The sequence below is a fragment of the Scomber scombrus genome, chromosome 5 (assembly GCF_963691925.1).
Source record: "Scomber scombrus chromosome 5, fScoSco1.1, whole genome shotgun sequence".
Taxonomy (NCBI): Eukaryota; Metazoa; Chordata; class Actinopteri; order Scombriformes; family Scombridae; genus Scomber; species Scomber scombrus.
In genome coordinates, this window is record NC_084974.1 from 5,143,285 (window position 1) to 5,167,252 (window position 23,968).

Genomic DNA, 23,968 nt, shown 5'->3' on the forward strand with positions numbered 1-23,968 from the left:
CCCAACACGCTGCTAAGAGAACGTCACAACAGCCGTCTGTGTCTGCGTCAGAGACACAATCCCAATGGTAAAACAGAAGCTTTTCAAAGATTCAGATAAGTCAACACAATTGCTCCCTTGTGTTCTAATGGTTCAGTGTGGAGCAAAGACAGCCTCACTATTTGTCTCGTCCCCTTTGCCAACCTATGAATATTCATCTTATGGTTCTCAAAGGCCGGTCTGCTGTTAGGAGTGAGCATTGTGAATGAACTGGGCAAGAGAGAACATCTATGCCAGATTTGTCTGAAAGCTCCATGATGGACAAAGGTTTTTTCTAGACAACAGTCCACCCCATGGTCCTGGGGAGGAGTTGTAATATGAGCATGTTATGAAGTGCTCCATTGGGACCCAAGTCATTAAGCTGTTTTTGTTCTCTTACGGTCATGATTGTAGTTAATTAGAGCTTGTCAATATGAAATCATTGAATATTAATAAGGAGATTATCCTAACACAAGGTAAATGTGGCAACAGCAACTCCAACCCAAATGTTTGACAGCAAAAAACTATTATGATTTTTACAATATACTGTATTTATTAATTTACTTTTCAGTCCTATTTTTGTTACTATTTTTGATCAAAATGGTAAAAATTCTGTTTCAAAGAATTTATATATAATTCTGAAACACTAAATCCCTTTATTTCACTTTAATTTAAAGCTGCACACTTTGTATTTTTTACATCAACAATAACATGGTATGTGTAACTTGAAATATGTTGCTCGTAGCGACACATTGCACACACAGATAATTATTACCTGACCTATTCCTCTCAGCACTACAGCTCATTTTGGCCTATTTTTGTTTGTGGTTTTTGGTTTTCCGGCACAGATGCTGCACTCTCATTAACCCCGATTGTAAGCTGCGATTGTACACTTTCAGCACCAAACAATGACAAAACAAATGAGTGATTAGATAATGAACTTTGTGGAGCACTTAGCCACTTAAGAGACAGAACTTGGGAAAGACTGGATAAGAGTGAATGGTGGACTTACATTTACCCTAAATACGACAGTTGAATCAAGCCTGCTGGAGCATCGGGGTCTGACCTAGATCTGTACATAACAATTAGGTCTAAACACCCCTTACATCCCAATGGTACCCCTTAAATGCCCCTTTACCTCTGCCCTAAATCCAAACTAAGCTAATTTCTGTTACCCCTACACCTCCAGGCCTCCTAAGAACCTCCTGCTTCCGTCTACCGCTCTGGTTCTCCCACATTGGGGTCAGGGACTCCCAGCAGGGGTGGTCTGGTTACTCCTCTCTTGGTCTCTTTGGTACCAAATGGACCGTGGAATCGGTTCGGACCCCGTCCTTAGAAAAGCTGCTCAGCAGGTGTGGAGCTCATCAGCAGGAAAGCTCTAGAGAAGCATTATTGTGGTTGAAGGCCAAGCATCAGCTGGTTGTCTGTGTTTCTGTGTGTATGTGTGTGTGTTTCAAGCGCAGTCATGATGCCCTTGGTTGGTTTCATAACAGCTGGATATGTTCTGTCTGCCAGCAGCTTTAAAGAGGCCCATATTACCGCTACACCAGTTCCTCTTTAATTTGACAGCAGCTGTGAAGGTTTCAGTGTATTTACTTATTAGTCATTGTGTCTTTCCTTCTGTTGAGATTCTAAATGCCTTATTTGAATTTGAACACATTATTTTTTATGACCGTATCATCAGTAACAAGCATAAATCATGTAGCTGTGCTGACACTCTAAGCACAGTGTACTTGTTCGGTATGTAAACTACTTTGTTAGCCAGCACCGAAGACAGGCGCAGACGGGCTTTCTCTGTGTATCTTGTGTCTCTTAATATCTCAGTCTCTTTAAGTGCTTTTTTAAAATCTTGAAATTGATTTTTTGTCAGGTTACTTTTATCATGTTATAGCTATTTGTGCCTTGGTCAATGCAGGAACAATATCAAACCAAACATTTCCTGCTAGTAGCATGGCTTTAAGGACGGCAGCGTTGGTTGGTCGGGTCATCGCTTTGGTCCATAATAATATATCGCAACAATGATTGACCTTTCTTTCAGTGCCACCAGCAGGTCAAAATGTGGCTGCTCCTCTCTTGTTCTTGTTGTTGTTGTTGTTGTTGTTGTTGTTGTTGTTCTTCTTCTTCTTCTGCTTCTTCTTTTTCTTCTTCTTCTTCTTCTTCTTCTTCTTCTTCTTCTTCTTCTTCTTCTTCTTCTTCTTCTTCTTCTTCTTCTTCTTCTTCTCCTGCTTGATAACATGTAAAAAATGTATTTTACTCTAAGATGTATGTCAGGAACACTGTAACGGAATAACTGAGTAACGTATGGCATGCTGAAGAGGCCACAAACGAGGCAAAGTGTTTGGGAATCTCTTGGATACTTAAATACTTTCAAATGAATAATTATCTTATAAAAAAACACACATTTCATTACAAGTCTTTGTATTGAGGTGCTCACAAAAGGATCTCTGTAATAGGAAATGTGAACACTGACTTATGTGACATCTATTTAGAAGTCACAGATTGGATCTCGCTTCCACTCTAATGACTGCTTTCTCATTTCCTCTACAGCTCAGTCCTTCATGAAAAGTGTCATCAGTCCCATTTTCATGCTGAGCCTTATCACCATGTGTGTGACCCAGCTGCGCCTCATTTTCTACATGGGGGCCATGAACACCATCCTGGAATCTCTGACAGAGGGAGACCTCAGCACAGGTGTGTGTGTGTGCTTTTGCTTGCACATAATGGATTAAACTCACATGAAAACACTGATTATTTTTATTTGAATGGTTTCTGTTTTTTTCCTTTAACACCTGATTGGAGATGTCTAATTGTTGCACTGGATGTTCACTCCTTAAGACTCTGTTTCTTTCTGCTCTGTGACACCTAACAATCCTCTCTCAGCTGCTTTTTGCTCAGCTTAACCGCCTTTATTGCTTGTTGCTAACTCCCCTCTGTCTCTGTTCGTCTCTCTCGCTCTTTCTTTTTTTTCCTGTCACGCTGGCTTCCTGCTGCTGTTTCAGTGGAGAGGATGCAAGTGGGTAAGAAACTTCAGGCTGAACTTTACAACTTCTAACCACCTACATTCTTCAGCCTCTCTCCTCAGCTGTCTGTCCTCTTTGTCTGTCTTGTGATAGCACAAACTCTAGAGTAAACTGTGTGGTCGCCACCCAAAAAGTCACTGTAACATCCACAAAACTGTCTTTCTCGACCTTCTCAGTGTCATTCTCTGTTTCTATGTGCCATTCTCCTCTAAGCTACTCATTCTCCATCCCCTCATTCGATAACTTGAAGAATAGCATAAAAAGATGATCCTAACTTTGCCTGCACGGTTGTCTGTCTCTCAGTGAGCGTCTACACATCCATCTTCGGCGTGCTCCAGCTTTTGTGTCTGATCACCTCTCCTGTGATCGGCTATGTCATGGACTGGAAACTCAAAGACTGCGAGGATGACAAGGACAAGAGCGGCAAAAGGTGAGGCTCACTACAAAGAAAAAAGAAAAACATATTAGTGGTGGAAAGGAAGATCATTTCTGATGTTTACCATTTACTGTACGGAAATATTTGATTGTATTCTTTTCTCTCAGGGAGCCCGGTCAGCCCCGTCGCCCTGACAAAACCATTCAGAAGATCAAAAATGCCACCAGAGCCTTCATCTTCACCAACCTCCTCTTGGTTTGCTTTGGAGTCACCTGCCTAATCCCCAATCTGCCCCTTCAGGTACACAGACACACTGGTGGATAGAGAGCTTGTTTGATTGGTTCTTCACATGCTGTCTTGAGCAGTTTAAAGATGAAGGCTCATTCATGCTTTTGCGGGGATGCACATTTTCCCAGCATGTGCTGCTGAACCCCTGAGTCTCCTTCAGAGGGGGAGTTAACACTGCAGAGAGGGAGAGACTGAGATGAACATGATGTTCAATTCACATGGCAATGCAGCTCCTGATGTTTCTAAGTGCTTGACTGACACCTGGTGGACAAAAGAGTTATTGCATGTTATTTACGTGTTCTGAATCGGTCTCATTTATCAAAGATGAAAGCCATTTCACATTGAAAATAGTTGTAGCGGTGAACTGACCCTGTACCTAATAGAAAATTAATTTTCCCCCTGTTTTGTCTTCCTCTTCAGATTCTTTCCTTCATTCTGCACACTATTGTCAGAGGCTTCATTCACTCTGCAGTCGGAGGCCTCTATGCTGCTGTGTAAGTGTATATATTTAAATGCTTATAGCATAATAATGCACCATAAAACTGTATATACCATTTATTTCATATGTACTACATGGCCAAAAGTATGTGGACACCCAAATATTACACCTATTTCGATTGCTGAACATCCTGCACTCTTCTGTGAATGCAAGCTGATAGGTTTTGGCATCTGACTGCTGGACTTGTGCCAGTTCAGTCAGCACAGCATTAGTTAGGCTTAGCGCTGATGTTGAGCAATGAGGCCTGGTGTCCATTTCACCAAATTTGCAACATGGGATGAATTTGTCCTGCGTTAATTTTGACACACTTCTTGATTTATAGTTCAGACCCATGCACAAGTCTGTGAAGGCCCTTTAAGAATGCAAATTCATCTAAAATTGGTTCATCTTAAAGGTTTCAGATGAGGTCAGGACTGGGCACTCATGTTTTTCACCACCAAAATGGGAAAACTGTTTCATTCTGGAACCTGCTTGGCACATTCTCATGTTGAAACAGGAGAGAGACTTCTCCGAACTGTTGACACACAGTTGGAACTAAAATGATGTCTAAAATATCATTGTGTACTCTAGAACTGAGATTTCTCATAACTGACATTAAACTATGAAAAACAGTCACAGACTAAAAACAACAACAGTTGGCAACAACAGCTGGTAATTGACTTTTAAATTTGATTTGGCCTCAGTTGGAACTGAACCTTTAGCTCACACAGAAGTTGGTTTTCATATTTATCATAAATAATCTGGTCCAAAAAAACGACACCACAGGTTAGTGATAAAACTTTTTGAAACTTAGAATCTGAGACATGTTGTTTGTCCCCTGCAGGTACCCGTCTTCTCAATTTGGCAGCTTGACAGGCATGCAGTCTCTGATCAGCGCTCTGTTCGCCCTGATCCAGCAGCCTCTCTTTATGGCCATGGTGGGACCCTTGGAAGGAGACCCTCTATGGGTAAGATGACACAAATAAATGAATGTTGGCATAAATGAGTGAAGGAGGAACATAGGAACTGTCAGTCTGACCCTTGTGTTGTCTTCAGGTGAACGTGGGCCTGTTGGTTGTGAGCATGCTGGGATTCTGCCTGCCCTTGTACCTGCTGAACCACAGCCGCTACCTCCAGCGCATCAGAGACGAGCAGGACGAGGATCCCAAGATTTACGTTAAGATCAACAACGACAGCAAGCCTGAGGCCTTCGTCTAAACCGCAAGGAAGACTTAAAAAACCAGGGAGGACAGGCCACGCTAAAAAAAGAGAGAAGAAAAAGAAGAGAGGGGAGGGGATCAATTCATTCACCCCTGTCTTCCCTTGTTGCTACCGGAGCCTCTCTCAGTTCATCAGCACCCACACATCCCTTACATTCCCTGCACACACACACACACGTTTTCACACATTATACAATACTGCCAATCATATTTGGTGAAACCTCCCTGTTGTTACACACCGTGAGAAACCTGGCACACACACACACACACACACACACATCTTTTCAAGCCCTCATGGAGGCTGAACTGAGGAGAGAATAGACTAACAGGAGAAAGAAGCAGAGCCAGACTCTTTATATGTCTCCCAAATGACTCCTCTTCACATCTTTTCTTCACTCTTGCCAATTTTGATTTATGTGCCGTTACGTCTTTCACTATCGGTCAGCTGGTTCAGCCTCTGTCGGTCTGTCCTCCCACTATAAAAAAAAGAAGATGCCAGCCAATGGGAAGCCACAGTGAGGACAGTATTGTACTTTTAAACCACCTCACGAAGAAACTGTTGCGTCATGAACATGCCAGTAACCATGACGACCTTTGCTTTCCGACCGGTCCAGGTTCATCTGTGGTTCTCTGATGCATGATCGTCATCTACTTGTCACCTTTCTATCTTAGACAGCGCGGTTTTTAACAGAGATGCCTGTTGTCTGTTTATTTGTTAGGATTTTAAAAATATTCTAAATGTGGCACCCTCGGCCGTGGCATCTGGAGGGCATAAAGAAAAAAAAAAAAAAGAAAAAAAAAAAAAAAGGTTCCACAGACAGCAGCAGTATTGGTAGCAGCTCAGCAGATCGAAACACACAGTTTGAGTGATATGATGCCTTTTTAAGTTAGTCAAGAAAACATTGCAGTGAGAAACAGGTTTTTATTGTTAGATGAACTACACTGCATGCCAGACACACTGCTGGTTTTACATGATATTACTGTTTCACTAGCGCAGGAAGACACACTCAACTTGCCATGTCAGTCTTTCGTGTGTTTGTATCACCAGACTGTATCACATTTTGAATATTTTGTTGTTTTTCTCCAGTGTATTTACTTGCAATATGATCGCAGGCGTGTTGTCAAATCTTTGTTCACTATGTACGACGGTGTGACGACGCGGAGGAGGAAACGTGTTTAGAGTAGGTAGACGGGACAAAGAAGACGTAGTGTGCTTTTAAAGGTTGGAGTTGGCGTGGAGGTTATTCTACCCCGCTCCACACACATGAATTTGAAGTCTTGATTCATCGTAGCAATAAGTGCTTCTGTGAGGTGCTGGGCAACACGTAGACACACAATCACGTACGCAGGCAAATGTATACATTTTATGGACTGTATTTAAAAAAAAAAAGAAAAAAAGGTGCTAATTAAATTACAGAAATGTGTTTTGCATTTTGCTTAAATGAGGAGTTGAGGTGACTTTACCACAAAGGCAACAATTTGCCATCAAATTTTAAGCGCTAAACGCACATGGTATTTTTTTAAATACAGGATTCCAAAGAACCAGTCGAGTTTATTATTGTTTATCACTACTTTGGTCTTGGTTTCTGATACGTTTTGTGGTAAATCTGCACCGTAACTCAAAGTGCAACTACAGCAGCAGCTCTGGGAAACTTGAACTCACCTCTTATACACAAAGGGAGACTTAACACGGTTGAAGGATAGCAGGTTGATAAAGATGCATCCAGCTTCTCATAAAAAATGAAGCGTGAGACTTATGATGCTCAACGCAGCCAATAAAGAGAGAGAGAGAGAGAGAGAAAAGCCCAGAACAGAAGAGCAGGGCGTGTGGAGGAGGCGATAAAGAGATAATAATCACCTGTTGGATTCAGTCTGTTGTCTTCAAATTGCCATACCGTGAAGCTCCTCAGATATTTTCTACCTGGCAGTAACTCACAGAGGCACTTCCAAAGACAGCCATGACCCTCAGAGTGCCTCTCTATGTGTACAGATGATGGGAGGAGATGATCCAGGCAGGATGTGGCACACCCAGGGCCCTCTCTCCCTCCCTCCCTCCCTCCATCTATCCATCCATCCATCTATCTATCGCTTTCATCTACTCATTCATCCGCGAATATGTCTTGAAATGATTGTCAGGCTACAGAGCTGAGAGACAAGCGTCTGCTGCCATCAGATGCTCCCAGTGAATGACTTAGTGAGAAGTGAATGGCACATGATGCACTTTAGACCTCTAAAATGGACCTCAGTCGTGTATTTTTTTTGAATGGCCTGCCCCCACTGTATTGTACACATAGTGCATAGCCGCTTACCAGTGGTGCATGATGCAGAGAATGTATACTCCGAGCTTCAGATGTAGATTTGTAATGGCAGAACATGAGTATGGGAAAGATATGTTATTTTTTTATATTCACAGAATAGAAACTGACGCTTTATATGTTCATTATGTCGCCTTTTATGTGCACGGACAGTGTGGCAGAAGCTCGTCTCTCAGCTCTCGGCGTGGACGTCATCAGATCTGTATTCTGTATTCATCCTTAGTAAACTGCATGAGTTCGTTATCTATAAAGGAGCAAAGAGAAATGTATGGAGTGACACGAGTGCCATAATTATTTAAACATGTTATATAAGAGTGACATATGTAGCTTTAGTGAAGTGGAAAAACAAAGTGTTCACATGTGTTTAAATGAGTTTGCATAAGCAAATTACATTCACAAACAAGGTGAACATTGTTATTGTACACTTGGTGGACAGATGTGTAGAAAAATGAAATCATGCTGAAGACAGTAATGAATTCTTGCACAATATCACCAGTATGTTTTTGCTTTTTTGAATGTCAATATCCCGACCTAGGTCAATGAACAAAAAGCAGCACCTTTTCAATAACTTAAGTGTGGATCATGTGCAGGAATTCATTACATTCTTTTGCATTTCTTTATTTTTGGTCATTTCTTTATGCGATAATTAATGTTGTCATGAGAACATGTCTCCATCCATTATCCAGTGTGAGGTGACAGAAGTCAATGCAAGGTAGTCCAGAGCCTCATCTCTATAGAGACAAGATGAAAGACAAGTCAGATTTTTAAAATGTTTCAATAATTTGTTCTCTGTAGATGCGGACTTACAGACTTACAAGACTAATTGACTAAAAGTGAGAAAAAAGTCTTTCTATAAACACCAATTTTGTACCTCAGACATATGATATTGTACATTTTGCTCTGAAACATGTGGAGTGTACTTTTTTCTTTTTTTTTTCATGACACAAAATTGTCTTAAAACACATTCAAGTAATTACGGCATTCATTTGACTCCATAGAAATGTATCTAATAGCATGCTGTTGTGACCTGTAACTAATGTCCACGTGGCTTGACATGCTGTTAAGATGAGAGATAAAGGGCAGGTACAGATATATATACTCTGATGCAGTACTTTCCTCCAGCACTATGAATGTTGGTGATGATAGACATTGATTTTTCATTAGCCTGCAAACCCATCCTGAGATGAGTGATGAGTTAGCAGTCAAAAAAACCCATCATTCCCACAAAATAGGGAAACTAATCAGCACTTTCCTTCACTGCCGTACCTTAAACGACTCACCCTGTCCTTGACGCCATCACCTTCCTGATCTGATGATAATGATTCAGCCCAGCCTCCCTAGGATAAAGATCCTGTCGTAGTTTGCTTTATTGATTGATGTATTGATGGATTGTTTAACCTCTGAAGATGAATCCTAGTGTCAGCTTTTGCTCACGGGTGTTTTTATGGCTGTTTGTGGTGATGGTAAATGGGGGATTTCAGCTGGAACACCAACGCCTTGTTTCCCTCCCTTAAGGATGACCCTTTTGTGCATTTTTCTACCTACCATAGTTTTCTTGTCTTTTATTTAGCTTTTTTTTTCTCCCTCTGATGTTTACGAGAATGTTGTATTTTACATGTTCTTATATTGTATATTTGGTTTTTTCTTGTCTTGTACCACAGTATAGCCATTGTCATTGACATTTTAAGTCATGTTTCAACTGAAAGACAAAAATACAGATCAATATATGAAGCAAAATAAAGACAATAATTTGTATAAGATGTGTCTCTTATTTCCAATGAAACTGCAATACTTCCTCAGAGCAGTAGGGGTCAGGCTCTCACTGTATTTCTGATTTTCCTGGTATCTGGAGTAGATGAGAACAGGTATCTGTTGCTTGATAAGGCATACATAGCAACACCTTGTAGGTAAACCTGATGATCAACTACAGTAACTACACAGTTTCTTCAGCATTGTTTCCTAATCACATCCACTTACAATGTGTAAGTGGATGTGAACAGTCTGAGGCGCCACGTAAACAGGTTGAACCAGAGTTGACAGCCTACCTGTACTGGTTTGACCATACTGGGCGTTTTCTCACATGTAAACAGGTGCATAGGCTACCTCACCCTCTGGGAAGACGACGACGTAACCCAAAATGATCCTTGTAAACTGAGGCTGGTGAATAAAATGATTGGCAAACTTGAGGCAGACAGCCACCTGTATGAATGTAACCTCATAACCATCACATCTGTTAAGCTCATGAAGATATTTGCCATGTGAGCTTGAAATTGTGGTCAAGTCCACTGTGAAATGTAAAAGGCACATGATTTACAGTCTGACTTTATTTTCATTATAACTAAGTATGATTATCATGATTATTATTACATTGCAGAAGCCACAATAGGAACAGTATGCATAGAAAAAAAGAGCCAAAGCAGCAAATCTCTGACTTTTATGCACAGTAATAAAAAGCAGCAGTTCAGCAGTGACAGTTGGTTGAAGAGGTATTATCATATTCACACACAAAGCAATCACCACAACAGGAAGTTCACGTTGATTTTTTATAATGGTTTACGAGCTGCACTTGAACGTCACATCAAGTCACCTGTGTGAAACTAAAGGTGGGGGGTCTCCTCCTCTTTCTAAGCCGCGCCCCTTCGTACACACACCGCATCTTCCAGGAAGAAAACTCGGGAGTAAAAGAGGCGTCGGGCAGTGAATGAACGGCTCCTGTCAGCTTTAGAGAAGCTTCCAGGGGTTTCCTGCTGTTTGTATACTGCTTGTCCCAACGGAAACACAGTCAACATGCTGATTAAAGAATTGTGAGTATTATCATTTTATGAAACTGCGTTGTTTTTTTTTTTTTATCGGATAGGACACAAACTGTTACTGTCGACAATAACTCTTAACTAAAACATATCAAACTATTTAAAATGAGTGACCATTACAAGCGGGAAAAAACGATATACATGTTCAAATGTAGCTAAGTAAACAAAGTTTCTGTGTGTTTAAGCAGCGGGCTTAATGTACATGAGTGAGTTTGAACTCCAGGTCAGAACTCCGTAGAAAGTTCAGACAATTTAAAGTTCATTCGCTTTTTTGTAAAACAACGTACATGATATAGTTTAAAGCAAAGCAGGTCGTGTTGTGGTATCAGCCAGTCGTCGCCTCGGTATCGGTTGACTGAGCTTTATCTTCGCATCTAAACTAAGGGTTAAGGTTGAGTGTACTGTGTACCCCGCCTAGGTCACTTTGCTGACTGTCATTTGGTAGGAAGAGGTGCGGCAAACAAGTTTTGAAAGTGACATTTCCTCTTACTTTAGTTATACTTTTAAGGAAATGATTGATGCCGAATTCAACATTTCATCTCCAATATAGAGAAAACATATTACATCATGTTTCATAAGGCATGACTGTGAGTTTATAAGCACAAATATATCAAATTCGACAATATTTGAACGGGGTTTCGGGGTTTTTTTTTTTATTAATCTGGGCAAATATAAAATAATAGTACAAGTCAGTAAGCCAAGGCAAAAAAGTTTTCATGTATAGCTCTATAGCCCCAAATCACAAGTCACACATGTGTCTCCGGGGGCATGAATGAATGGAGTGAATAAATCAATGATCCAGTCCTGCTACATTCTTGTACCTACTGAGCCTGTTTTATGACTGTCATGTCATATGCTCATCATCACTGGACAGACATCCAGGAGCTGTCATCTGACCATAGTGCAAAGTACATTAAAAGGTTCAGCCATGTTAAAATGTTATGCTTAGGAAAATTAACTCGTGACTCAAAAAATATTGTTTGTCATCTTCTGGGACTGTTATATTATTTCACTGTAGACTGTAATAAAATGAGAATGGGTCCTGGTGGCCTTCCTGAAGGCAACTATCCAACGGGAAACAGTATCTTTCCGTTAAGCCTTTTCAATACATCACCGACCATAAGGGTTTTGCTCCAACATAATCATTTACTGTTCAAAAATACAATCAGAAATAGTTCTAAAATCAATAAGTAGTTGGCCGAAACTTGTTAACTGTGCCGTGTCTCGGTCAGTGTATGGGTGCAGACGAACATACAGTTTCTTTTTCATTAATCCAGCCATCAGGTTCATGCCTGAAAGGCTCCTCTTCCATTCTGATCTGTTCTAATGAAATATTCAGACCCTGCTAGACTGGCAACAGGTGGCAATTAATTGGCTATTGTACCGTGGCACATGAGAAGGACACACGAAGAACAAACAGACACATACAGATGCAAGGTTTCCACCTAAAGTTTCTCATTTGTTTGCTAGCGGTGGCATTCTTGATTGTTCTTATCATTTCCTCTTCTCTGTGTTCCTGTGATAGTAGAGCATTGTGTAGGTTTGCACATCAGCAGAAGACTGTCTTGCTACTTCCCAGTGCTCATTATGTATTAACTATAAATCAGCTGATAAATATTCTCCAAAGCAGAGCTCTAATTAAAAAACATGGCTCACAATGATGTTATTGTGCTTTTATGGCTACATCACCAGGAGAAGTGTTAGTAGTTTTATTAGGTCTCTGGTAAACATGTGTAATTAGCCTATGGCAGTCACCCTATGTAGGCCAGCTGACCTCAAGTCTGTGTCCTGCTGAAGAAAGAATCGTCCATTTAACATTCATCTAGAAGTCAGATTTTATGTGAGTGTTACATCACCCTGAACATGAAGTTCAGTTTACTTGTTGTCTCATACAGTAGAACTGCAACAATTAGTCAATCGACAGGAGATTTTTAGGCAAGTGCTTTGATAATTGTATAACTGATTAAGTCAATTTCTACGCAAAAATCACATTAAATCTCTGTTTCCAGCTTCTTCTTTGTTAGGATTGAATACTTTTTTCTGTTTTTTAATGGTAAACTCAATGTCTTTGGGTTTTGGACTGTTGGTTTAGACAAACATTTGAAGTCATCTTGGAATATGGAGGAATCTGATGGACAATTTTCATTGGTTTTTGACTTTTTATAGATCAAACGATTAATTGGTTAGTTGAGAAAATAATCTACATATTTATTGAGGATGATATTGATCGTTAGTTGCAGCCCTACCACACTGCTGCAAAAATATAAATAAATAATGTCTTGTGTAGCTCTGAGAGAGATTTCCAAAGTTCTACAAAAATAACCCTGATGATGTCATCATGGGAAATGTAGGCTCCAGTGTTTTGTGGAGCTCGACCAATACAAAGGACTGAAAGTCAGGATATCTCTGCCTCCGCTGCTTTGATTTCAATCATTCTTTGTTCAGTCTGTCTCTTGTGACTCCCTCAGCTTTTTTGGAAGTGCTGTACTCAATCACTGGAGTGCTCTTTAATGTAGCTAGGTAGCTAGCACTAATTGGGATGTGTATATAAAAAAGACACAAAAATAACTTGATGACTCAGAGACTCCCATCAATTCAGAAGGTTTGAGAGCCTTTCTACTAGCACTTCTAAAACATGGATTATTATTGTTGCTTATTTTATTGATTCATCCAAGAGGCAATCTCTCATTTATTTTCCACTTTCCAAGTACAACTATTGTACATAAAACAACATGTGACTAAATACTGAGTATTGAAGCAGGACGTTGATGTCTGTAAGTTAGACCTAGAGGGGAACTGTTCATAGGTCGACATCATCACTAATATCATCATCCTCTTCCTAAAGTCAACAGTATAATGTTGTGTCTTCAGTTTCATGGCTGACTGGCAGAGTTTTTCCTTAACACGTTCTTGTGCTTTCTGTCTCCTGTAGCCGAATCGTCCTGCCCGTTTCAGTGGAGGAGGTAAGCACTCATTTATTTACTTTTCTTTATAAAGGACAGTACGATTTAATTGACATCATTGTAATGTACAATCAGATGTGATCCTATATTTTTACCTGTGGGCATTTTTTGGCCAAATCCGGCAATCTACAATTACGGCAAAGAATATAATCGTAGATATCACATTTGGTGAAGAAGGAAACAGTACAGGTTTTACAAAGGTTGCATCAGGACTGTTTTCTAGCATTTCAAAAAACCTTTCTGCCTATTAGTTGTATAAAAAGTCACTTTTAGTACCATTTGATGAATCTTATTATTTTTAACCTGTCTCCGTGTCGCAGTCACTTCTCTTTAGTTTTCACAGCTGGAATGCTGCTCCAGGCTGATGGTCAACATATTTCAGTTATCATCATACAATCTGATCTTACTGCCTTTACAGATGATTAAAGGCATTACATACATACTGTACTAAGTGGCTAGCACTCAGTACAATATGTGCCCAGGCGTGTGCTGGTGTTTAAAGTTAGCTGCTGTCAGGACTGTCACTTTAGGCTGCTGACAGATGCCCTTGCAGTTGAAACCCTTTGTTGCAGCTTCATATCAGGTCCAGAATTTATTTAGCAGTGTGTAATCTGTCATAACTCTGGCTGCTGCCATATCATGGAAAGTGCAGGCTCTGCTTCTTTACCTTTCCCCCTCTTAAGATTTGTGCTTCATGGCAGTGTCGTCAGTGTTTTTCTAGCATAACGCTACATGCCTGTGTAAACCCTTTCGTCTCTTTACCTAACATCCACAGACTCATTCTGTGGTTTAATCAAATGTTCCATACAACAATGTTTGCTTTGTTTGTTCCGTTGCTTAACACAAAGCAGAAGCCAGTGTTTCACTAAGCCATATAATCACTGTTTGCGGTATGACTGGATTTTTCTCTGATCCCCTGGATTCCTGCGTTAGCGGAGTAATAACTGTGAAAATTATAATACTCGAGCTGGAGCAAATCTGAATGAAATGGGATTGGCTCTGTAGTCTGATGCTGCATTCACAGAAATTGGAAACAAGGTTTGGTGGGAAACTTAAAAAAATGATCCAAAGTGTAATACCTGTGTGATTACTCAGTATTGCATTTCTATTACTTTTTGTTTAAAAAACTATGGAAATGCAGTTTCTTGTTTCTACTGTCATACATTATTGAGCTGAAACAATTGATTGGTTAAGGGGTAAGTTGGCTGTCAGAAAATGAATGAGCAACATTCTTACTTATCGTACTATAACGTAATTATCAACATCATCATGTCTATATAACAACTTATCACACCTCGATATTGCCACACTTCACATTAGCAGCTAACCGGCTATTCATGTCACATTGGCTAAGTGTAGTGTGAGGAATGGAGACTGCAGAAGCGAGCCCTCTCGCTTATATGGAACTAAAGGTAAATAACTCTGTACCAGCCCATAATGGCTATCTGTGTTTTTACAGAAGTGTAGCACCCACTCTCCAATCACACACCCCCAACCCCTTGCATTATTATGCTATTATATTATCATTATATCAGTGGTATAAAATGATCTTCAAATGACAATATCGTTTATCGCAATTATTTTTGAGACAATACACCGTCGAATAGAAGTAGTCATTGTGACAGGCATACGCTTAAGTCATATTTTTGTCTGTAGTATTTTAGGTAAAAATTACAATAAAACAGCTGTTTACAGCTTATCAAATGTTTTTTTTAAAATCACCTTGGGCTCTTGGAATGATATTTTCTGACATAAACAGACTAAATTGGCCAAATATCAACCTTTTGGTTAAGATGAAATGTAGCAGTGTTTTTTCATAAACACCAATGATGATCAAGAACAACTCACAGATAACTTTTGTCATCAGGTTTAATGGTTTCAAACAAGTAGAGACAAGAAAACATAGACGACAATGGTGTTGCTTTGAGCGCCTTAATCATACTGACAGTTGCTCATGTGATGAAAACGTACCATTCTCATTATAAAACAAGGAAACATTAATTCATAGCCCACACCTTAATCGCACAATGTGAACCAGCAGATCCGCTTAACAGACAAACTTGAAAAAGGGAGTACTTTGCCTTAACATGTTGTTTCATCCCAATATTGATGTCCACCTTCATTCAGGTTCAGCCTGTTTCGTTTGCAGCCGAATGTCATCCTCCTTTTGTCTCACGGGGCTTGACAATGACATAACACACTGGTTCTACACGGAAAGTCACATTCCGAAGTTCCCACACACAGTGACATGGCTGAGCATCTACAGCTACCAAAATAGGTTATTAGCTTGTAGCAGCGATATGTCTCTGGGTAGAAGAGGGCTTGGCTTGATTCAAATACAAGACATTTGTCCTGCTAAACTACAAACAGCTGATGTGTCATTACTGGTCTCACCAGCTGTCACACAAATCCATAAACAGTTTATAACATACACATCAGGTAAAGATACAGGTATTCCCCCAAAAGTAGAAGCCTCAGAGGACCAGAATGTCAATCAACCAGCTGTTACAGCAAGGCATAGCAAACCCTGTTTCAAGCAATGCAAGCAAAAAGGTTTTCTGTGTCTGTGTGTGTGTGTGTGTTATGAAGAGTTGTGTGGCCCTGGCAAAGGCTACAGACCCAGTAATATGAGTCAGTCTTTCCAGTGTGACAACACTTCTGCATGAGTCAGGGAGGGTTTGAACTATTGGGGGTTGTAGCAGAGAGAAGTGAGCAGGAAGGAAGAACGAGCGGAAAAAAGTGGAGAAAAGGCTTACTCAGCTAGTTTACCAATGCTGAAGACTGTGTCTGGGATACCAAAAGGGAACCGGTAACTCACGGTCAATAATGAATGGTTAACAGAGGTCATGTTAGAAGGATTTTCAACAGGGGTCTATGCATTTGTCTTTACATTATCTTGAGACTCTCTTATTGTAGTATTTTTAATTTTTTTTTTTTTTCTGCCGAAGTTGTATAATGGTGTAACAACACTAATGTATTGTTTTCTGTGTACCAGGGTGAAACATTCAACACAGAAACTGTTTTAGAAGAAATCCTCTAAATCCCTTTTTTCAAAGATTGAGCTGCCCAGTATGCTAGTTAGCTGTTAGCCGCTACTGAGCCAGAAGCTAATGTAGAAACTAGCTAAGTATCTTTAACAAAACCATTACCATTACCTTAGTTTATCAAGTGAGTTCTGTTTTCATTAACTGTGATAAAATAAATACAATAATAATAATACTAGTAGATGTTTTTCAGGACATTTTAACTTATCACAGGATAACATACTGTAAAGCTACATTAGCCATTTGGAGGCAGTAAAACAAGCTGTAAACAAAACATTAACATCTGCCATTTACACTTGTTAGTGCACCATGTTAGAAAACTGCCATTTACACATCCAACAGATAGTGAGCAACATTAGAATTATTTGGAGTCATGTTGCTGTTTTATATAATGAATGTAAGTCGAGTATGCACTATTTATGTAGCTCTGCTTTGGTCTCCATCAACTCTAGAGGAAAAAATCAGCCTTTTCAGCTGCAAAGTTCTCCACTATGTTAACCAGCTAGTCGCTAACCTTGTCTCTTTCCGCCTGGTACAGAACAGGCAGCATACATTAAGTTTATTATTTTCTCTGACTGAACCACAGCAGCAAATCATCTGGCCAAAACAATAAGCTGAAAGATGCTAAAATGTTGTGTAGAGCTCCTTACACATCACCATAGCATGATACTAACCTATTATTAGCTCCACCTGTGTTTTTCCTGCTATGACAAGTCAGAATGTCTGCTGTTAACACGCTGTTGCGTATCTGTGCACACAACAATAATCCGCTCTCTGTTTTGTCTCTGTAGTACCAAGTGGGTCAGCTGTATGCCGTAGCAGAGGCCAGTAAGAGCGAGACGGGTGGAGGAGAAGGTGTGGAGGTGTTGGTCAACGAGCCCTATGAGAAGGATGCAGAGAAGGGACAGTACACCCACAAGATCTACCACCTGCAGAGGTACGCAGCTCAGCACTGCATGCCTCACAATACATAAGACATAGGAGGAATACACAGAAATTCTACCTTGATAAAGTTATTGTAACTTATAACTAATGGCTTTATTAGTGATAAAGTAATAATTTACTTTTGCTTAATATGAGTACTCTGTTGCCAAGTTGGCAAAAAAAAAGCATGGCATTTTATGTCATCTTTATTAATTCTTTCATTCAGCAGGAAGACTAGTGTAGTTGCCCACTTACTATCTAAAAAAGGTTTTTAAAATCACAACACATACTCGACCCGATCTTAATTAGAGATTCAATAATAGAAATCCAATATTCAGGGACAATATGATTTTCATATATGATTTTCTTTCTCCATATTTATTTGTGTTCAGGGTTTACAGTTTTTTCGTGCCCCAAAAAATGTTTAATTCAATCAACTAATTTTTTTTGAGAGTGGAAAATCCTTGGAAGCAGTTTTGAATTTGCAGAGGCCCAAAAACTGTCCATTAAAACCAAGGTTCCATTTTTATTTTGAAAAGCTATTCATGCATAACGTACTTTGGTGGAATCTAATTAAGGGTTTTCAAGTTGACAGATTCAGAGAGGGACAGAGAAAAAAAAAATTACCCAAATGTAAATGTATGAACATTATTTATCTATCGCTGAAACTGTAAAACCATATAGATCTGGCCCTACTCTGTCTTATGTTTCTGAAAGTCCATTAACTGTTGTTTTATAATTGTGCATACTTATGTATCTACATCATTGTCTGTCTCTGCAGCAAGGTGCCACGTGTGATCAGTGCGTTGGCTCCAAAAGGTTCTCTGGAGGTTCACGAGAAGGCTTGGAATGCATATCCTTACTGTCGAACCAGTGAGTCCCACTACATACACAAAACACCACAATGCATAATTTAACATGTTAGCAACCCATTCTCAGTCAATGCCTTGTGATCCTATTGTACAGTAAAGACCAACACTAGCTGTTTAATGATGATGCACAGTTACAATGTATGTTGTGGCATTTGACCAATGAAATCCGTGTATGACCTATAACCTTGTCTCTTCTCTTTCTGATCCATCCTCCTTCCATCGCCGTCGTCCCTTTCTTCTAATGCAGTTCTTACAGTAAGTATTCTTTCATTTTAGGTTCCAAATAAAAGTAACAATTAAGTTTACCTTTTTAACTGTGGGACTGTTTATTATTTGCTTTAGTAACAGGAGTGCAGTTATAACTAAGTAAAGTGTTCAGTGAAACAGTGTTCAACTTAACACAATGAAAGATGAGATGCTAACCATGTTGGATGAAAGGAGATACTGCAATGATGAGCTTCACTTCACACAGTAGCTTGTGTGTGTGTGTGTGTGTGTGTGTGTGTGTGTGTGTGTGTGTGTGTGTGTGTGTGTGTGTGTGTGTGTGTGTGTGTGTGTGTGTGTATGTGTGTGTGTATGGCAGGCACACACACACACACACACACACACACACACACACACACACAGATGCTAATGTTCATGTGCAGACATTGATACACAATGCCTCCTCACACTGTTATGTAATAACTTTTGCATGTGTACACACAGTAGGTATGATTGCTGATTGACTGTATTATCTGTCTGTCCCATGCAGAATGAATACATGAAAGACAACTTCATGATTAAGATTGAGACGTGGCACAAGCCCGATATGGGGGATCAGGACAATGTAAGTCATGTAATCTAGCAGTACTAACAGCACTAACATACATTGCCCAACATCTCATTAACAGACAGATGGAGAATTATTCTCTACTCACTACCAAAGTACAAGTAATAAGTGGTTTCTGTAATCTCTCACATAAAGCATTAGTGGGACCAATCTATCCACCTCTGCTCAAAAATATGTTTTTCTTCTTGTTTCTGTAGTTGAATTGATTGAGCTCTACTGTGCAGAATGCCGTATGTTGGGAGTTTGACACTAGAAGGTTGTTTTCACATTCGTCTGCTGACAAGTGGAAAGTTTTTCTCTCTGCTCATTGAAAATCTGACCTTTTTAAGGGCTGGGCCTACGAGCATAATTTGTGACATCATCCTGGTGTCATGTAGAAACTTAAAGTCTTCAGTGCACAAACAGTGAGAATGGACCTTACAGTGAAGTAGGAGACATTTTGTGTCCAGCAGTTAAATTTCCAAAATGAACAGTATTCATAGATTTGGGGATTTTTAATGAGGAAGGAGTAGATGCCAGTTCTAGGATTTTAAAGTGGTAGTTTTTTTATGTGGAAAAACTATATTAGGTACAATCAGGGTATTTGTATTAGTCAGGAGGGAGTCTTTAAGCAAACACATTACAGGTATAGTTATATATATATATATAATTAAAATTTGTGCTAAGAATAAACATTTAGTCAAATGAATGTAATTGAATGTACTGTCCTGCTGTACTGCTTCAAATCATCAATGTAAATTATTAGTAGCATCTTAAAACAGTTATAACTATAGCTCTATAAATAAAAAATGTATTAGTTATTATTATAACTTAAATTAGTGGAGGTCTTTAGAGCTCATAATCATTTTATAAGTCATATTCTGTCTTCAGTATAGATGACAAAACTAATTTGTGCAATACTTTAGTTTATGACCAAATACTGGCAAAAGTAATGATTCCCATCAACCTCAACTGTACTTTGTACTTAGTGCATATTAGCGAAGATTAGCAAGCTAAGATGGTGACCATGTTAGCCTGCTGATGTTAGCATTTAGCTCAAAACACCACTGTGCCTATGAACAGCTTCACAGAGTGGCTAGTATGTTTAGAAGTTGGCGTCCTGCTATCCTCAAGCCTCGACGTGAACTGAATGAAACTGAAACTAGTCCCACCACTATCAAGATTTTAGATTTTGGTCAGCAGTCTTGTGCAGCCCCATGTCATTATCAAGTGTCTGACCAAAGGTCATTGCAGTTTGGAAATGGCAGATACTTTTTGGTGAATCTTCTAGTAGGCATTTTGCCATACTAGTGCAAGCCATCTGGGGAAAATTGCGAACAAAATTCACAGTTCTTGTTTTCTGCTAAAATGCTTTTCAAAGTTCATCTGAAACTAATGTGATGAAATTCACAGATTTTTGTTGGGACTTTGTGACCTCTGTCTGGATAACGTTACTCCATTAATCACTAATATAGATATATATTGAAACTCATCCTGCACTTGTAAAACTAAGTTTTGTTGAGCTGTACGTATAAACATGAAATGTGATATGTATTACCTGCCTTTACAAAGCAATTGACCTAACATGATGGTTTGATGTATTTGCCTCGCTGCAGGTACATGGACTAGACCAAAGCTCATGGGAAAAAACTGAGATTGTTGACATTGACATTGCTGACAGAAGTTGCATAAATTCAAAAGTAAGAGCCAAAATTCTACATGATTTCAAAAACAAGCACATCAGAAGCCAGACATTTTAAAAAAGGTTTTACAATCTCCTTTTAAGCACTCATTCACAACCTTTCTTCATTCTGTAGGACTACAAGGCAGACCAAGACCCAGCCATCTTTAAGTCAGAGAAGACGGGTAGAGGGCCTCTGGGACCTGACTGGAAGGTACCTACACTATACCTTTTTTATTTCATGTTTATTTATTATTTCGTGTTTTGGGTTGAACCGCCTGGAAACGATGTCTTTAATGTTACCTGTGCATATGTGTTTGCAGAAAGAACTCGCCAACAACCCCAACTGTCCGCATATGTGTGCCTATAAGTTAGTTACAGTCAACTTCAAGTGGAGGGGACTGCAGAACAGGATGGAGGGCCTCATTCAAAAGGTATGAAATTGTTGTTGTCAAGGAGGAAAATATGGGGTTTGATATATATTGCCGTCTTGTGGCCAATGTATGAATTGCACCTAAGACAGTCTGCTTTGAGTTAAAATGCCACACCATACAAGAGATGTACCTCAGATGACTTTTATATTTTTTCTCCCTGTAATTATTGCCTAATCTCTCCTCTTCCAATGTGTCCCTGTTGTATCCTCACAATGTCCTCCTCACCCCACCTCTCACTCTTTTCAGGTGGAGAAGCGTGTGTTCACCCACTTCCACAGACAGCTGTTCTGCTGGATCGATAAATGGATCGATCTGTCGATGGATGACATACGACGTATGGAGGAAGAGACAAAGAAGGAGTTGGACGAGGTGACTGAGCTCAGTATTTTATTGTACACTGCGTTTTCTTTCACAAGTTCAATCCTGTATTTGTAGATCCCAAAGAGCTTAATGACCTCTCAAAATTAAAAATACAACCAGGAGAAGGAGATAGGGCTGATGTTGCTGCATAGTATACTCAACATGCCACAACCTGAGTGGCAGTGAATGACATAGGCAGTACAAGTACATGCATAGAATATATATGAAAACTGTCATTTTAAGATAATTATATGATTATATAGTTTTCTCATTACTACATACCAAATTAGTCAGTTTTAACTCCAAAACTTGATTGTTATAACATGATAAATTGGTATGTTGGTTTAACTGTACTCTAAATCAGTCATATAACAAGATTGAAGTAACATATGACAGGATAGCTAACAAGTTTTACATACATCTTTTAATCTGGACAAAAACATGATGTATGTGATGTATGAGAGACATCAGCAACTTGTATGTCATTACAATGAGAAATGTTTTAATGACATACAATTAGTAATAACAGGAAGGGTTCTTGATATATCAAAACACAATGTTTTTATAGCTTTGATTATTTTATATCTATTACAAACTAGAAAAATATGCCATTACAACATGAAGTGTGTTGTCATTATGCTAAAAGGACTATGTTAAAATATGAATTGTTCCAACATGCTGCCGCAGCCGCAGTCTTTACAGTTTTTCTCATCATTGTTTTGCCTCCGTCAGCAGTGCTTGTGCTGAATAAAAGAAATCAGGTATTTTTGTACACTTGTCAATAACATGTGTCTTTCCATGTGTTAGATGAGGAAGAATGAAGAAATTAAAGGCATGGGTTCTGATGACTGACCGGCTAACCCAGTAAGTGTTAAACTTTTTTTGTTGTTGAGATTAACATTCATAATTTTAACCAAGATGAATCAGTCATATCTTTAAAACATGTCATGTTTCCCTCTTCAGATCACTCTGATACAGGAGGACTTGACTTCAGTCAGCAAGCTCTGACTCCATTCCTTGGATACTGGACCCAGAACAACTTAATAGGCATAAACAAGAACACCACAGTTACACTCTAATGAAGTATGCTCTTAATAAGAGCTCATGATTGCGAACCAATTTCTGTGTATTCATGCACTACAATTAACTACAACTACAACACATTTGCAAGACTGAGAATCAGTTTTGAAGATGAAGTGTTCTTGCATATGCCTCATGGGTCCTTTTGAATTTAAAAGCGAAGGGAAAAGGTGCAAACTGACTCTAAAGCAACATTTCTGTATTTTCCATGTTTACTTACCAGCACAAGTCAAACTTTTCTACTAGTCTTCTGTCTGCAAAAGCTCCAGCGTTACCAGAATCTTAAAATGTAGTTTTATAATTAATATAAAGAAAGTGCTTTTACGAAAATTCAGTTAGTTTCCTCTCACAAAGATCTCTTAATGCTGTTTTTTTCACTATTGGAAATCCTCCACCCACCTGTGCATGAAGGGTCTTTATGTAATTTGATTCATCATGACATGGTGGCTGGAGGCATTACAATGGAAATACAGCTTATGATTGATTTCTTTATGATTATCAATGCAGTGTGGTAATCCCGGTCTGACTGCACCTGCTGTCGGTGCCAGCTGCTGATTTATGTTTTTTTAATTATAGCTTTGGGTTGAGGTTTTGAGTGTTGGTGATGATAATACAGTATGTAAGAAGAACCTGAACTCTGAACAGATTGTAAAATGATTGACACACAAAATAGTTATGTCTCGATAGCTGTTCAAAAGTTATACTGTAAGTCTTGTGTTGAATGAAATGACCTGGATTTTAATGTAACTATTCATGTGATTGTGTACATTAAAGACAATTTATTTGTTCCTTGTTTTCTTGTCCATTTGTACATCTGTTGGAATAATATGTGCAAGCAAATATCCTTTTCACCTGTACTTCTCTTGATTACATGACAGACTGAACCAGAGTCAAGATGTTGTGAGTCACAAACCCGCAAGTCACTTAAACTTGGGTTACTTTCTCTGGTGTTACTGGCCTCACAACTGAGTGCATAAGGTTAAGGTGAAGTAAAACTGAAAGAGCAGAAGTGTGAACCACCAGCAGCAGCTATCCCTCAGAATAAAATCATTGATTTATAACCAAACAGAAACAGGCTTCTTAACTTGTATATCAGTAACAACTATATGCAAAGAATGCCCTGTAGCTAACCTTTGGCTATAAAATCCACATAGAAAGTTAATGACAGTTTGAGCAGTTTTTGCAGGGCAGAAATTGAAACAAACGAGTTTTATTTAGGAATATATAAATGCGATGATAACATGACAGCAGAATACGATTGAATGACCCTCAAT

The 23,968-nt window shown here is 39.2% G+C and overlaps 2 protein-coding genes across 2 annotated transcripts in view; both read left to right on the forward strand.

The window, feature by feature from the left end:
• Positions 1-9,453, forward strand: part of LOC133980600 (large neutral amino acids transporter small subunit 4-like) — a 29,574-nt gene extending 20,121 nt beyond the window's left edge. The window contains exons 9-14 of the mRNA XM_062419359.1: positions 2,566-2,709; positions 3,342-3,468; positions 3,582-3,714; positions 4,123-4,196; positions 5,025-5,148; positions 5,237-9,453. Coding sequence (XP_062275343.1) covers positions 2,566-2,709; positions 3,342-3,468; positions 3,582-3,714; positions 4,123-4,196; positions 5,025-5,148; positions 5,237-5,398 — 764 coding nt within the window. The 3' untranslated portion in view covers positions 5,399-9,453. The remainder of the gene's footprint in view (positions 1-2,565; positions 2,710-3,341; positions 3,469-3,581; positions 3,715-4,122; positions 4,197-5,024; positions 5,149-5,236) is intronic.
• A 904-nt stretch (positions 9,454-10,357) lies between these two features.
• On the forward strand, positions 10,358-23,482 carry LOC133980601 (phosphatidylinositol transfer protein alpha isoform-like). Its single transcript, XM_062419360.1, has 12 exons — positions 10,358-10,519; positions 13,458-13,488; positions 17,324-17,469; positions 18,238-18,329; positions 18,576-18,583; positions 19,083-19,157; positions 20,756-20,839; positions 20,957-21,034; positions 21,144-21,254; positions 21,501-21,623; positions 22,422-22,478; positions 22,578-23,482. The coding sequence occupies exons 1-11, from the start codon at positions 10,503-10,505 to the stop codon at positions 22,464-22,466; spliced, it is 810 nt and encodes a 269-aa protein (XP_062275344.1). The 5' UTR covers positions 10,358-10,502; the 3' UTR covers positions 22,467-22,478; positions 22,578-23,482.
• Positions 23,483-23,968: the final 486 nt, after the last annotated feature.

Excerpts from the sequence above, each read along its gene's own strand:
- LOC133980601 (XM_062419360.1), top strand. Across the intron at positions 20,840-20,956 it reads GAAGTTGCATAAATTCAAAA|GACTACAAGGCAGACCAAGA; the intron begins GTAAGAGCCAAA and ends TTCATTCTGTAG. Across the intron at positions 21,255-21,500 it reads TGGAGGGCCTCATTCAAAAG|GTGGAGAAGCGTGTGTTCAC; the intron begins GTATGAAATTGT and ends CACTCTTTTCAG.